The sequence below is a fragment of the Coturnix japonica genome, chromosome 31 (assembly GCF_054131305.1).
Source record: "Coturnix japonica strain WE chromosome 31, WE-NBRP24, whole genome shotgun sequence".
Lineage (NCBI taxonomy): Eukaryota > Metazoa > Chordata > Aves > Galliformes > Phasianidae > Coturnix > Coturnix japonica.
In genome coordinates this window covers 5,710,921-5,726,943 of record NC_140693.1, presented here as the reverse complement: position 1 = coordinate 5,726,943, position 16,023 = coordinate 5,710,921, and the positions used below count along the sequence as shown (strand labels likewise).

General features: G+C 43.0%; 2 protein-coding genes across 2 annotated transcripts in view; one reads left to right on the top strand and one right to left on the bottom strand.

Moving 5' to 3' along the window:
• Positions 1–10,357, top strand: part of LOC146755697 (AF4/FMR2 family member 4-like) — a gene marked incomplete at its 5' end in the record, with an annotated part of 28,570 nt that extends 18,213 nt beyond the window's left edge. The window contains 8 exons of the mRNA XM_085525369.1: positions 157–254; positions 827–890; positions 1,039–1,175; positions 1,578–1,649; positions 2,758–2,851; positions 3,366–3,409; positions 4,248–4,468; positions 5,045–10,357. Coding sequence (XP_085381495.1) covers positions 157–254; positions 827–890; positions 1,039–1,175; positions 1,578–1,649; positions 2,758–2,851; positions 3,366–3,409; positions 4,248–4,468; positions 5,045–5,163 — 849 coding nt within the window. The remainder of the gene's footprint in view (positions 1–156; positions 255–826; positions 891–1,038; positions 1,176–1,577; positions 1,650–2,757; positions 2,852–3,365; positions 3,410–4,247; positions 4,469–5,044) is intronic.
• A 4,151-nt stretch (positions 10,358–14,508) lies between these two features.
• Positions 14,509–15,738, bottom strand: LOC146755696 (uncharacterized). The gene has a single exon (XM_085525325.1). It carries the CDS (start codon positions 15,716–15,718, stop codon positions 14,609–14,611), a length of 1,110 nt encoding a protein of 369 aa, XP_085381451.1. The 5' UTR covers positions 15,719–15,738; the 3' UTR covers positions 14,509–14,608.
• Positions 15,739–16,023: the final 285 nt, after the last annotated feature.

Below are 16,023 nucleotides of genomic sequence, written 5' to 3'. Positions count from 1 at the left end.
ATGGTGAATGGCAGCTAAAGCAGCTACTAAACTGAACTTACTGCTTACAGAGTGTGAAATCATGGGAAAAATGTGTACAGTAAATTCCTCTTTGTCTTTGAGAATATAAAAATAAAAAAAAGTCTTGACACGATTCGGTGACCATTTTCCTTTCAGGAGAAGATTCTGAACAATTCATCGAACTGCCCTCCTGTTTCTGCTCCATCTACAGAGAGCTCAAAGTCCAGAAGAGCAAAACTTGTTTTTGATGACAGGTAAGAAAAGCAGAGGGTGCCTTTCCCTTTTTGGGGGTGCTAATCTTGCAGCACAGTGAGCTCTTCTGTGGAGAAGGGTTGTCCTGTTTGCTTCACAAAAGATGCTGAATACTAGTTCATGCTCTGGAGATCTGCATGCTGTTCTGCAGCAACGTGCTTCTCTGCCTGCTTTGTGCACCAAATATTTGGCAGATGGTGCACTCCTTGAGGAGAAACTCTAGTCTGCCCTGTGTGTTCCTGCAGAGCGTGGATGGACCAAACAGTAGATCTAAACAGTCCAGGGTTGTCCTGTTTTTAAGTGTTGATGTATCCATCACACACTTTCAGGATATCACTGCTGCCTGTTCTCTTTTAACAGAGTCTGCTTTGCCCATGGTGAGCAGTTGTTGTCTTTGGTAGCAAAGAGGAGCCTTCATTTTTTGAACCCAAATGGGATTGTGATGCAGTACCTCCTGTAATTGTAACTTGAGTTAGAGGGGGATGAAGTGAAAGCTGTAACATTAACAAACTTTTGTCATAAAAGGAAGTACAGAGTAGGTGGTCTGACTCCTTAAATGTGTCTTCTATTGTAGGACTTACTCAGCTGATCATTATTTACAGCAAGCAAAGAAGTTAAAACATAATGCAGATGCATTGGTAAGCAAATCTACAATGTTTATCCAGTATTTGCACATTATGCTGGGGTTTGTTTACTGCTTGTGCTGTGTTGCTGCCTGTCTGTACTAGAACTTTCTGGTATTTCCTCTCAATATTTTCCTTATTTTTTTTTATCCAATCTTCTCAGTCTGACAGGTTTGAGAAGGCTGTGTACTACCTAGATGCAGTGGTGTCATTCATTGAGTGTGGGAATGCGTTGGAGAAAAATGCTCAGGAATCCAAGTCCCCGTTCACTATGTATTCAGAAACTGTGGAATTAATCAAGTAAGCGCTGTAAAGCACACACAGAACTCAGATGGTTGGGGAAGAGGGCTGGAAATCAAAGCTTCTGCATTTTACTCATGTTCTGCCACTAACTTTTGGAGTCCCTTGCTCTGCACTAAGAACGGATCACTAGCCACTTTGTTCCAGTTACCGAAGCTTCAAGTGTGTTCTTGAGGGCTGAGATCCTTTATTCCAAAGTTTGTGATGTCTTAACAATTTGTGACATGTGCAGAGCAGAACTATTCCAATTATTGCCTAGCCACGTTCTGTTTAGGGTCTGAGGGAAAGACCTGAAACAGTGAAGGAGTTGAAAGTTGAATTTCATAAGAACTTGGTGGCTGATAAATAATTGTATAATGTTTCATTTACTTGATAGTTTTCTTGTTGGTGATTTGTTTATAGGTACACTATGAAACTGAAGAATTACTTGGCACCAGATGCTACGGCTGCAGACAAAAGGCTAGCAGTGCTTTGGTACGTGTATCCTGAACTTTATATTACACACTGATTAATTACACACACAGATTTCAGTCTGTGAAATGCTGTCTTACACTGAGTTTTCAGGTGTTTTGAACCAAATAGGAGTTTTCTGTTTGACTGTTCAGTACCATTGATGCTATAGATCGATTACTGTAAGGGCTTGTTAACAACAGCAAAGTCTTTCAGCTATTAAGAAAATGACTGACTGACTTCAACTTTGACTTCCATAATGTTCTGTCAGTTACTGCTTTTATTTTAGAACGTGATGTCATTGGTAACTTGTTGCATGCAATGGAATTGTTAATATGGCTAAAAATGATAGAGGTGCCTTTGTGAATTTCATTATCCTTAGTGTTTTGATAAAGTTACTGTTGATGAACTGAGCTCTTCATTTGCTCTCTTTGTAAATTATAGTGTTCCAAAATAACAGACTACTGTTGAGTTGGTTGCATGGTCAGCTGATGTTGGGCTGTGACCTAAATGCTTCGGGAAACTTTGAGATTACATTAACAAGCAAACTGTTGTCTGGTCTTGGCTTTAATTTTAGTAAAATAACATAATCAGAGCACACTGCTTTACTCATTTGAATGAATTTCCAGTTCTGTTTTGAAACTTTCTTGGAAAGGAAATTATCTATTGGATTTGGGAGGAGTAGCAGAAGGAGGGTTTGGGGTCTTTGCTGTGTGTTCACACAGTGATATGGCAAAACTTGAAATGGCTGTTAAGAATTGTCATTTGCCTTCTGGACTAATTAAATGGCTGCAGCAAGCAGTTGAACAAAGCTGACTGTGTCAGGTGGAAAAGGGAGGGGGGACTATAGCAGCATGCACCAGATTCAGTGTGTCCTGACATGAGAAAAAAGTGAAGGCTGTATCAGTAAAGTCACTGCAACCTAGTTTCAGCTTAAGGCACAAAACTGTTCTTTACTTTCTTGAGAAGTAAAGGTGGTGTGGGACTTTGTCTAGTTACAGTTTGACAGTTGGCTGTTTAGTGTTGGGAGAGAAAAGCTTTTAAAAACATGGGTACTCCATTTTTGACTTTTGGTATGTTGTGATAAGCTTGACTTTAACTGGAAATGTTTTGTTGTTCTGTCTTTGGTTAGTCTTCGGTGCCAATCTCTACTATACCTAAGGCTTTTCAAACTGAAAAAGGAAAGTGCGTTGAAATATTCTAAAACTCTGACTGAACATCTGAAGGTAATTGGATATATATTTTCTTCAAATATTAAAAAACTAATCAAATTGAAGCTCTACATTACTTAAAATTCCTCTGCCTGGTATTCAGATTGCTGCACGTGAACTTCCAGTATGCCCTAATTTAGGAATGGACCTTGAAAGTACATTCAAGCTGAGCAGTTTAAAGCTGGGAGGATACAGCATGACTATGATGTCATCAACCCATTGGTCCTAATGATAGCTTCCTATTAATATTTTGGTGCAGCTTTTAGTAAATTTAGTTGGCTTCAAAGAGAATTTTAATTTTGTTGTTGATATAACAAAGTTAAAACTTTGCTGATTTGTGTCTTAGTCATCAGTGAAATGGATGCTTTTCCCAATTTTGAAAGTACTTTGATATTATTTAGGATATTTTGATATTATTATATGCTTAAAAGAAAAGCCATGAGAACTCATGTTCAGAAATGAGCAATTAAACAACCAGATAAAATATAATTAGCTGAGGTATAAACATACGTTTACTTTTTCCCAACAGAATTCCTATAATAATTCTCAAGCACCGTCACCTGGTATGGGAAGGTAGGTAGTAAAAGTTTACCTGTATTTCTATGTTTATAGCTCATTCTCCACATAAACTGTGAGTTTGAGGTGCTCAAAGAGCAGCTTTTACTTTCTTGAGCTTCTGTTGTTTTTGTTCTAATTTCTAATTGTTCTAAGGTCTAGATTTTGATCCCTTTGTTCAGGTAAGTGTTCTGATAAGAGGTTGAGAAATGTGCTGTACAGAGATATTCTCAGGCAACTCCTTGTTGGGAGGAATGAACAAAAAACTTCTCAGTGTGTCCTTAACACACAGGTCACTTGTCTCAGTGGTTTGTTGTTTTATGTAATGCTTTTGCTCTCAAAACAATAGCTTTATTAGTGCTGCAGTGATGCACTTGTAGCCCAGATGGCTACAAGTGCTTTCACAGTAAGCTCTTCCATGGTACAGCAGTTTACTTCTGTTCTTGAAACCTGACAACAGACTTTTTATAGATTACTCTATCAAAACAAAACAAAAACCAGAATTTTAGGAGGGCATTTCAGATATGCATCATGTTATTTGAAAATACAACAGCAGTATAATTGCCTTGCTTTAATTTTTTCATTATTACTATGTGAGGTTCAATTTATTTAAACAGCAGATTTGATTGAAAGATGCTGCATGTTGATTTGGCTGTGAGGCTAAAATACAGGAGCTGGAGGAACATGAGAGGTTTTCAAAAGCTCACTTGTTTTAGGGCCAGTCCTGAGTTCTCAGTGTGTGAAGTAGGAGTGCCTTAGCATCCCATGTTCTGAGCTGTAGGAAGACATTTGCATGACACACCTGACATATCTGTGTGCGTGTTTTACAATGTAATGTTTTCCTTTGGATAAGCAGCAAGCCTGTTGGTATGCCGTCTCCAGTCTCTCCAAAGCTGTCTCCAGGGAATTCAGGAAATTACTCCTCTGGGGCAGCCAACCCTTCAGGGAGTGGGTCTTCGGTGACGATCCCCCAGAGGATCCATCAGATGGCAGCCAGCTACGTCCAAGTTACATCCAACTTCCTCTATGCCACTGAAATTTGGGACCAAGCTGAACAGCTGTCTAAAGAACAGAAAGGTAAGGGTAGGCAAAGGCAAGTTGTAACCTAAGATGTATACATTGTGTTAAATTCTAACAGGTTTTCAATTTTGGAGTTAACAGTGCATAATGATAAATAATTGGGTCCTTTGTAAAAGAAAGATGGAAAGTAATTCCTTTGGTGACAGCGATGCTCTGGGCTGGCTGTCCTGGTTGTCAGGTGGTGTTGGAGATCTAACATTTCCTACCAGCTATGCTTAAAATAAATAAATAAGTCTTGCATTTCCTGCAAGTTTTTCTCTTTAGGAAGTAGAACTTGGTGCATTTCCTTTTCTGAAATCCTGGAGTGAATATACACATTCGAGGGAGAAGGCCAAGAATGCTTTGTAACAGTTAGGCCACAGTGTAATTATGCTTTCCTTCTGCAAAACAGTAAAGAAATGGGCTTAGAAAGGATCTCTTTCTCTTTCTTCTGCCATCTTCAGCCGTCTTTCATTTCTTTTGCCTTGATCTGCAATGTTTGTGCTGAGGTGGTGTTCTTTTAGGGAGAGCAATATTTCACTTACGGCAGCCAATGAGAACGACTGTGCCTAATTTGTGTTTCTGTTGTTTTAGAGTTCTTTGCCGAACTGGATAAAGCTATGGGCCCTCTGGTTTTTAACTCGAGCATCATGACAGACCTAGTGCGTTACACCCGTCAGGGACTACACTGGTTGCGCCTGGATGCCAAGTGATACTTCGAACTGAAGGAATGGAAAATTGAACACATTTTTCTCGCTGCCTCTGATTTATCTCCACAACACTGTGTCATGTCAATAAGGAAGACTGCCATAACACATTGCTTAGTTGACACTAAAAACAAAGAATGCTTTCACATGTCTCCCATCTTGATTTGTGTTTTGTGTTTTAACCCAAAACGATCTTGTTAATGAACTTCTTCAGTATTCCCTTTTTAAGTTATTTAAATATTTTTAAATTTGCGACATATAAAGGTGTAGCTTGGCTAATCTATCATGGATGGATCAGTCATTGGAATTCCCGTCACAATACGTAAATAGTCGGTTTAAATCCTATTTATTTTAATTTTTTTAATTTTAATTTTGAAAACCCCAGTTTTTGGGTAGTTTTTAGCTGTTTCTTCCCTAAATTTTACCCTTCCAAGTACTTAGGAAAAATTAAACATAGACACTTCATTTAAGTACTCCGTGAGCTTTGTTACTCTGTAATGTCTTGTGGTGGTAGAACCTGTAAAAGGAATTAGGATTGATAGGTTCTAACGTGTAGAAACACCATACTTTTCATGCCTAATGCCTATGATCAACTAATAAATGACAGCTAGAGTTTTATTATTGCAGAATTTGTACTAAATAGAAAAAATTCCAGATATTCTTCTACGTATTAAAATACTTCATTTAAATGAATTTTAAAGAAATTTATATGGAAAAATATTTAGCTGGTTCTGACTTGGGTTGCTTTCAAGGCAGTTTCAAACCATTGGTTAACACTATAGCAAATCATGAAACAATTTGCATTCAATGTAATATCAGAGTAATGGTGTAGGAATGAACTTCGGTCTGATAGGAAAGGCATATAGGAAAGGTTTCTGAAATGGACAATCTTGTGCTTTTTTTTTAATCTCTCTTCATTTAAAACGCATTTTGTTTGTCATTTTTTGACACTTGCAAAATCAGCAGTTTTGTGGTGAAAAAAACCAACAGTAGTTAAATTCCTACCAGAACTGCCATTTGCAACTTTCTCATTGACTGGAAAATCAGGAATCTTAAGTAGAGACGGAGGTCCATTTTTTTTTCTGCCTGAAAAAATGTCTGGTGGTTAATGGACACTACAGCATGACAGTGCAACAGCCATTGTGGGGTGGGGGAGCACACCTGCTATTACAGGGAAGTTGTCTAATCGTTTTGATGCAGAATGGATTTAAAACTTGTATTTACCCCATGTTAATGAAGGTCCCATTCGTGTTTGATGCATTTGATGGAGCAGAATATTCATTTGAGAGGGAAGCGAGTTGGTGTAACAGAAACAGTTTGTGGAGTTGCAGTCGACTGCTCTCAAAACCAAAGTACCTTTCCACATGAGGTGCTTGTCTGAGTCAAAGGTTTAAAATGCTACTGCTTTCAGTATTGCTTAGTGCCCCTAACATGTCTGGTGTGCCTTATGCCTTACTTTTAGATGAAGATTTTATGAACTGTTTACAAGATGTTTTACAGCAGGACCAGGTGTACTGTATGCAGTGGTCTTCTGCAGTACTTGGGTAAAATTCCATTTCTTTTTCAAAAGTACCAGTGTCTGTCATGCAAACTGACTTCTCATTGCAGTGGTCTTCTAAAGAGTCAAGCTCTGAATACTTTAGAGTGCGATTGTGGAATGCTGCTTTGTTTTATCTCCCATTTAACCCTTAGTTCTGTACCAGAGATGAACGTGCACGTTCAGGAAAAAATATTGCACTAAAGTTTTGTGTCGTCGTGGTTAAGTGCCAAAATCATGGCAACCTCGAAAGAAGGAATAGAATTCTACGCTACTTAGTACTGCCGTATGTCCTATGGGCTTTAAGAGTTTAGAAGTTTTGAAATGAGTAACCTACTAAAAGGTAGCTGCATATTCGTAGAGCTTCCTTTGTGTTCCAGCGTGTTTTGTACTTCCAGAAGAGCTTTGCTACATACGAACCAACATGTGTTTGGTTAGCGGACCTGTGACTTTTCCCGTTAGAGCTGAATCACTGATCAGGTCTGTTGGTTGGAGCATCCTTTTTATTAAATCACTGTGCAAGATCGCATTCTTTTCGTGTTTGCTGTTAGAGACAAAACTCTGTACCCTCAGACTCTGCATCCTGGTTAATAGGACACTGTCAACTAATTTTTCCTTTAATACTCTAAAGTGCCTAGCACTCTTTTGACGCTATATAAAAAATACCTTTGTAGGAGTTGCATTCATAGTTGTTTTTTTTTGTGTAGTGCTGCACCGGCCGGTGCGGCTGCTTCCAGCTTGCTCCTTTGTGCACCGTGACCATGACTGTAAGCAGGAATGGTCTCATCTCTGGGAATTTATTTTCTCTTTTTATTTCCTTAGAGTCCCACAAATACCTTTTGGTGTTACACGCAGTTGTCTCTTACAAAAATGTTTTGCTTGTCCCCAGGTCAATGGGTCTTTGGGTAACTGAAAGACTTCTTACATTGTGTTAAAATGTGGACCTGAAATGGCTGACAGAATCCGTCACAGGGAAACATTCCCTGGAGTGCTGCCCAGGTTTTCTGTCTGTATGGGAGATACACAGTGGTCTTGTTATTTGAAAAATGCCTTACTCATCTGTGGCTATTTCAATCAGAGACACTTAAATTTCACGCTTCCAAAAGCATATCTGATTTGGGCTTTACCATTGTTTCTAAGACAGAAGTTGTGTACTTTGTCAGATTTCATAGCAATTAAAAAAATGCAAATACTGAATATGCTTCCATCCCGGTGCCACGATGCAGACTAACAGTCCAACTCTGTCCTTTTGTTAACCTCTACACAACAGCAGTGGAAATGCAGACAGCGTCAGCACTAAGGCAGGCTGCGCTGGTGGCTGAGGAGGGGATCCCTCACTCCCAGCTTCCTCAACGATTTTCTAGATGATTGGATCTTAAGCACATATCAACACTGAGATCTTAATTCCCTTACCGAACGTGGTCCCAGTTGGTGAATCTTAAAAATGGCTTAATCAGACTAGGCTTGCTCAGATATCACTATTATTTGGATTTGCTGTGAAACTTGCAGGTTCCTAGATGGTAAGGTGCAACCATTTATACTTATAAACAAATCTTCAGGACACCAGAGTAAAACAGCCCGATACTTTTATTTTGATTTGAAACTATTAGCCATAAAGTAGAGCGTGTGAATGGCTCTTCTTGGCTTTTGATGGCAGTATGCAATTTGTATTGTATGTGTCTTTTAATATATATGTATATATATATGAAATCAGTCTGTCCAAAGTATATGTTATACTTGTTTTTAGATTATGGTGCAACTGACTATATTGATATATTATTTATTGAGTGCTGAGTCACCATCTTACTGGTGATAAATCTTGCATATTATACAGGAGTGCAATGTATATTCCTTTAGATTGCTGAGGCTTGATTGCTGTGATAACAAAGGAAAAGAAGAAGAAAAAAAAAAGCCCTGAAATGTATTTATGAATGGCCCCAACATACAGAGTCAGTACTTTATGGGAATGATGTGCTTGCCCGGGGCAAGTAAAATAAAGCCGTAGGCAGATAATGATGTAGTTTTCCAGAATGGGAAACTATTGGAACAAGAGACTACCTTTGCTGTATTTAATATTTCAGTTACCTAACAGATATTTACTGTCACCGCAGCGTTTATGTTAAGGGCCTGAGCAAGTCAAGTTTGAATTACCCACTGGGGAGTAAGCAACTTCCAAATTTCTAGATTTCTGACAAAAATTTTGGTCAGGGTTTAAATTATTCCATCTAATGAAACAGTGTTATGGAAACCTGTATGTTAATGCTGGATATCTTGAAGTGTGAAGACTAGCCAAAGCTTTTGGTGGCCAACTCAGACAAATACAGAGCTGTTCCAGGAGGCAAATCTCCACAGTGTGAAAGTTACCTAAAAGCAATCAATCAATCAGGGAATCGTGATGTATGTCAAACTCCATTACTTTTCAAGGAATTGGTTTCTGATGCCATGATGCCATTTGAAAGCAGCGGTATTGGGGGTGGGGGGAGGCAGGGAGGGAGGGCTTAGCGATGTAATAAGTACATTTTTCTCTCAATACGAGCTCTGGTCGTTGCTAGATCAGCTATCGACAGCATTAGTTCTTTGCTCTCTGCCGATCTCAGCTGAGTTTCAATCGAATACACTATACTGAACAATTTGAAACGCTGTGTTACAGCGTTAGGGTTTATATAGGCCATCTTTATGTAAAAGTTTTAATTTCATCTGGAAACTTAATGGAAACGTACCTACTCCTGTCATACCTCTCTGCGTTTGCTATTGGAGCTGATACGGGCAAATTGGAATGCAGTGTTCCCCGACTTGGTTTTTATATGCAGCCCGGGGAATCGGTGCTGTTGGGTGCACAGTACTTCTGCAGCGCTTCTTTTCGGCTGCATTGATGTTACACATCTGAAAACTCAACTCTAAGGACCAGGCGTGACTTTTGCAAGCACAGTTCCTGACATTTGTATCTGGTCCCCCTTTTAAATTGTTTTAAGAAATTTTGTATATGGAGGATAAAGTGCTTATATATTTATTAAAAATCCTTTATCTTAATTGAAATTATTATTTGATGAAGAAGGGTTTTTTGGGGGGAGGGTTTGTGGGTGAGGGAAGGTAACTTTTCACCTGTCTCTTATAAATGAAGCCCTTGTGAATCATACAGAAAGGTACTGCTAGTAACTAATGGGATGTCTCTGTTTCACACTTTGTACATGACGAGTCCATGTGTTACATTTTGTTTCTATGGGAATATTTAGGCGTCCGTCTTCAACCAAAACCTAAAGAAACACACCAACTGTGATTTTATTTGTTGCAATACATTTGAAATTTCAAAGGGTACTTTGGGGCTCAAATTAGGATTTCTAAGTCAGTATGTGCATTTCACGTAATAAAGCTGCTAATGGTGAGCAAAGTATTATATACTAACTAGATTTTTTCCACATCTGTATAGTATATTCTATGTATTTTGTGGTATTGAGATTATAGAAAGTTTAGTGTCTGAAACATGCGTTTAATGTGTATTTTTAAACAAATTTATGGCAATTAAAATATTTGGAGAAAAGGGTATCACATTTCAATTTGTAAAGATCTTTTTAACTACTGTGTCATTAAAATGCTTTGTACAATGCAAAACTGTAACTGGAGAAACTAAGTTTAATAAATATCAAATAGATTTTCTGTATTAAACTTCAAAGTGGTCCTGTCTGTTGAAAGGGCTGCGTGCTCCCTGCTGCTGTATTTTTAAGCAGAGGTTTCTTTTTTGACCCCAGCACTCTGCATAACAAGGGAAGATACCGTCCAGTATGTGAGGTATGTTGAAATAATGGGATTATTCAGACGGGGAGGTCAGCTTGGGACGTAGGCAATTTTGATTAGAAATAATTTAAAAGTAAATACTTCTTCCAGTTATCACCAGATATATTTAGTATATTGAATCTGCTAGCACTATTATTATCAGTTTGTTTGCTCTCTCTTCTAACAGGCTTTTATTTGAAGTCTGGCTCAGAGTTCAGCTATTGAGACTGAAATGAGACAGAAGCGTGATCAACTTTACACACTTGCCAGGTTGAACGATAAATGTCTAAAGTCCACTGTGAAATAAGCACTTCTGCTTGAAGTGCCTGATGTGCCGTCAGCAGACACTGTGGTCACAGGATGCAAGGAAAAACCCAGGTAGTTTGCGGAATATAAACTTTTAATACGCACCTTAAAATAAATATATATATATGAACAATTACAAACAAAACAAAACAAACATGAGATGCAGAGTCCTTTTATTGAGCTTGGCCATCCTCAGTGCGTGCTGCAGAGGTACAACCCCGGTGAGCGAATGCTCTCCATCTTTTTGAAGTCCTTTTACCAGTTCCTGTGGCAGGAAAGTCGAATGTACTTGTTGCTGATTTGCTGTCGTGGCTTCTGAGTGGTCAATAAATACGTCACAAGTAGAGCTGAGCCGTGGCAGCAGTAACAGCAGTGGGTGTTCAGAATCACAGAATCACAGAATCACAGAATCACAGAATCACAGAATCACAGAATCACAGAATCACAGAATGACCTGGGTTGGAAGGGACCTCAAGGATCATGTAGTTCCAACTCCCCTGCCTAGCAGGGCCACCAAACATACACCTTTACTAGATCAGGTTGCCCAGGAGACCTCATAGATCCCCATAGACACCCCATAGATCCCCATAGAGACCCCATAGATCCCCATAGATCCCCATAGACCCCATAGATCCCCATAGAGACCCCATAGATCCCCATAGAGACCCCAAAGACCCCATAGATCTCCATAGAGACCCCATAGATCCCTATAGAGACCCCATAGACCCCATAGATCCCTATAGAGACCCCATAGACCCCATAGATCCCCATAGAGACCCCATAGATCCCCATAGACCCCACAGATCCCCATAGAGACCCCATAGATCCCTATAGAGACCCCATAGATCCCCATAGAGACCCCATAGATCAGGTTGCCCATGGCCCCGTCCAACCTGGTCTTGAACACCTCCAAGGACGGGGCATCCACAACCTCCCTGGGCAGCCTGTTCCAGGACCTAACCACTCTTCTAGTAAAGAACTTCCCCCTAACATCCAACCTAAATCTTCCCTCCTTCAACTTAAAACCATTTCCCCTAGTCCTGCTATTATCAGCCCTTTCCAAGAGTTTACTCCCCTCCTGGCAGTAAGTTCCCTTCAGGTACTGAAAGGCTGCAATGAGGTCACCCCGCAACCTTCTCTTCTCCAGGCTGAACAAACTCAACTCCCTCAGCCTGTCCTCATAGGGGAGGTGCTCCAGCCCCCTGATCATCTTTGTGGCCCTCCTCTGGACCCTTTCCAAAATCTCCATATCTTTTTTGTACTGAGGGCTCCACACCTTGACACAGTACTCCAGATGGGGCCTCACAAGAGCAGAGTAGAGAGGGACGATCACCTCCCTATCCCTGCTGACCACCCCTCTCCTGATGGAGCCCAGGATCCCATTTGCTTTCCGGGCTGCCAGAGCGCACTGCTGGCTCATGTTAAGTTTCTCATCTATCAGGACCCCTAGGTCTTTTTCAGCCGAGCTGCTCTCAAGGACAACTCCTCCCAGCCTGTACAGGTGCCTGGGGTTCTTCCGGCCCAAGTGCAAAACCTTGCACTTTGCCGTGTTGAACCTCATTAGGTTCACCCGAGCCCAGCTTTCCAGCCTGTCAAGGTCCCTCTGAATGGCATCTGTTCCCTCCACCGTATCGACCGCACCACTCAGCTTGGTGTCATCAGCAAACTTGCTGAGGGTGCACTCCATTCCCTCATCGATGTCATTAATAAAGATGTTAAAGAGCACCGGTCCCAAGACAGACCCTTGAGGGACGCCGCTCGTTACCGGCCTCCACCTGGACATAGAGCCATTGACCACCACCCTCTGTCTGCGGCCTTTCAACCAATTGCTTATCCATCTAGTTGTCCACCCATCAAATCCACCTCCCTCCAATTTGGAGATGAGGATGTGATGGGGGACCATGTCAAAGGCCTTGCTCAGGTCCAGGTAAATGACATCGGTCGCCTTCCCTTCATCCACCAACGCCGTCACTCCATCATAGAAGGCCACAAGATTAGTTAAGCATGACCTTCCCCTGGTGAAGCCATGCTGGCTGTCTCGGATCGCATGCTCGTTCTTTATGTGATCAAGCATGTTGTCCAGGAGGATCTGTTCCATAATCTTCCCAGGCACAGAGGTGAGACTCACCGGCCTGTAGTTACCCGGGTCGTCCCTGCTCCCCTTCTTGTAAATGGAAGTGACGTGACCCTTCCTCCAATCATCCGGGACCTCACCTGACAGCCACGACTTCTCAAATATGATGGAGAGCGGCTCAGCAACCACCTCAGCCAGCTCCTTCAGGACCCTGGGATGCACGCCATCTGGCCCCATAGACTTATACTCATTCAGTCTAAGGAGGCACTCTCGGACTTGCTCTACCCTTACAGTGGGGAGGGATTTACCTCCTTGGTCCCCACATGGAGGTATGGGGGTGCAAGACTTAGGGACGTGAAAAAGACTAGAATCCTGGCCATCAGTGAAGACCGAGGTGAAGAACTCATTCAGCACCTCAGCTTTCTCTTCATCTGTTGAAGCCATTTCTCCTTTTAAATTTACCAGAGTAGGCACGCCCATTTTGGCCTGTCTCTTCTGGCCAATGTACCTGTAGAAGGTTTTCTTGTTGTTTTTCACATCCCTCGCCAAGTTCAGTTCTGCCTGCGCCTTGGCTTTCCTGATCCCACGTCTGCAAGTCCGGACGGCATCCCTGTATTCTTCCCGGGTGACACAGCCTTGTTTCCAGAGCTTGTACACCCCTTTCTTCACCCTCAGTTCTCTTAGCAGGTCCTTGCTGAGCCATGCTGGTTTTCTACCTCTCCTGCCCACTTTCTTAATCAGGGGAATGGAGACCTCTTGTGCTGCCAGGAGGGCATCCTTGAACAGTAGCCAGCTCTCGTCAACGTCCTTATCTTTGAGGGCAGCGCGCCAGGGGATCTTGGCCAGCATTCCATTGAGTAGCTTGAAGTCTGCTCTTCTAAAGTTGAGCATCCTGGTCCTGCTCTTTGCCAGGCCCACATCGCTTGAGATCACAAACTCAACCAGGGCATGATCGCTGGAGCCCAGGCATCCTCCAACCTTGACGCCTTTGATGATCTCCTCAGCGTTGGTGAGCAGCAGGTCCAGCAATGCTTGACCTCTGGTCGGTCTGTCCAATACCTGAACCAGAAAGCTATCATCAATGGATTCCAAGAGCCTTCTGGAGCTCTTGCAGCTCGCCGTGTGGTTTTCCCAACAGATGTCAGGATGGTTGAAGTCCCCCACCAGGACAAGAGCCCGTGAGCCAGACGCCTCACGCATCTGGAGCAAGAAAGCCTCATCAGCAGCCTCCCCTTGATCAGGTGGCCTGTAGTATACCCCTAATACCAGCTGACCTTTATTAGTCCCATCTCTAATCCTAACCCACAGGCTCTCAACCTGTTCTTGACTGTTTCTCATGAGGAGCTCCTCACAGTTTATCCAATCTCTGACATAAAGAGCAACTCCCCCACCCTTCCTACCTCGCCTATCTCTCCTAAAGAGCCTATAGCCATCGATGGTAGTATCCCAATTGTGGGAGTCATCCCACCATGTTTCTGTGATAGCAACAATGTCATAATTTTCAGAGTGCATCACAGTTTCCAGTTCCTCCTGCTTGTTACTCAGGCTCCGTGCATTAGTATAAAGGCACTCCAGCCGGGCTGTCCATCTCACCACCTTCATAAGCGATCCAGGATCCGCTAGAACAGCGGCATCCCCAGCATCCCCCTGCCCTTCTCCCTCCTTTTGCACTCTGCAATCTTTGCCCACAGAGTTTGGTACAATCCCTCGAATGCACCGTTCAACCCCAGTAGCCCTTATTTTGCCCCCTTCCCCCTTCGTTCCTAGTTTAAAGACCTATCAATGAGTCCCGCTAATTCTTCAGCTAATACCCTCTTACCCCTCAGGGACAGGCTGCTTGCATCAGCAGCCATCATTCCAGGTGCAGTGTAGATTGCCCCATGGTCAAAATAGCCGAAATTCTTGTGTCTGCACCAGCTCTTAAGCCATCTGTTTAAGAGATGGGCTTTTTGGATCCTCCCTGTATCTTTTCCTGACACCACGGGCATAGAAGAAAAGATCACCTGCACCCCAGCTCCTTCAAGTATTCGCCCCATTCCCCTGAAGTCTTTCTTGATGGACCTCAGGCTTTGCTTGCCAACTTCCTCACTGCCAGCCTGAATTATTAAAAGTGGGTAGTAGTCTGAAGGATGAATCAATCTAGAAATTTTCTTTGAAATGTCCCTGACCCGTGCCCCAGGAAGGCAGCACACTTCTCTGCGGGTAGGGTCAGGCCGGCATATAGGGCCTTCTGTTCCTTGCAGAAGGGAGTCACCTACAACAATCACCCTTCTGTCCTTACGTGTAGAAGCAGTCTTGAGGCTTCGGGGTGACCGCTTCACCTGAGGCAACCTCATGGGTGAACCTGTTTCCACACTCTCACTAGTCCCCCCCTCAAGTTCCAGGGCCTCAAACCGGTTTCGCAGAGGCACCTGGGGAGCCGGGGATGGTCGTGATGGAGGATGCCCCTTCCGTCGAGCAGGTACCCGTTTCCACTTCTCCTCCCATCTCAAATTACTGCTGGGGGGAAGAGAGGCCAGGGGGCCGGCTGCAGTGTTGCCAGCTGGCTGGTTCCCCTTTACCACCTGTTTGTGAGGTGGCAGGGGCTGACATGCTCCATTAGGAGCCTCGACTGTGTGCTGAGAACTTGAGGCTGAGAGGGACTGACACCACCAGTCAATCTCCCTCTCACACTCTTTTATAGTCCTCAGCCTCTCCACTTCCTCCTTCAGGTCAACTACGAGGCTGAGCAAGTAGTTCACCTGGTTGCAGTGAACACAATCACTGCCTCCCTCACCCAGCACTGCAAGGGCCAGGCTCTGGCACTCAGTACAGCCAGAGACCTGCACACCAGCATCTTGGGTTGGGGGCTCAGTCTGAGTTTCCTCAGACATTTTGGCAGCAGCCTTCCTATAAGGCATGTGCAGGACCTCAGTCTGGGTCTCTGCAGTCTTCTTGGTTGCTGCCTCCCGTTTCTGTGAGATCGGGACCCTTGTCTTGGCCTCCTCAGTATTTCTGGCAGCAGCCTTTCGCCGGGGAGCACCCATGTCGGAGCAGAATACTTACCAGAGCTGAAACAGGAAGTCAAGAGGTGCACGAGCCCTGCCTCCTCCTGACCGTTTCTGGTGGGCAGCGACTAGTCGCTGCCCTCCTTGTGCCCGTTTAAATCTCCCTCCGTAGGCAGGGAACGCCCACACGC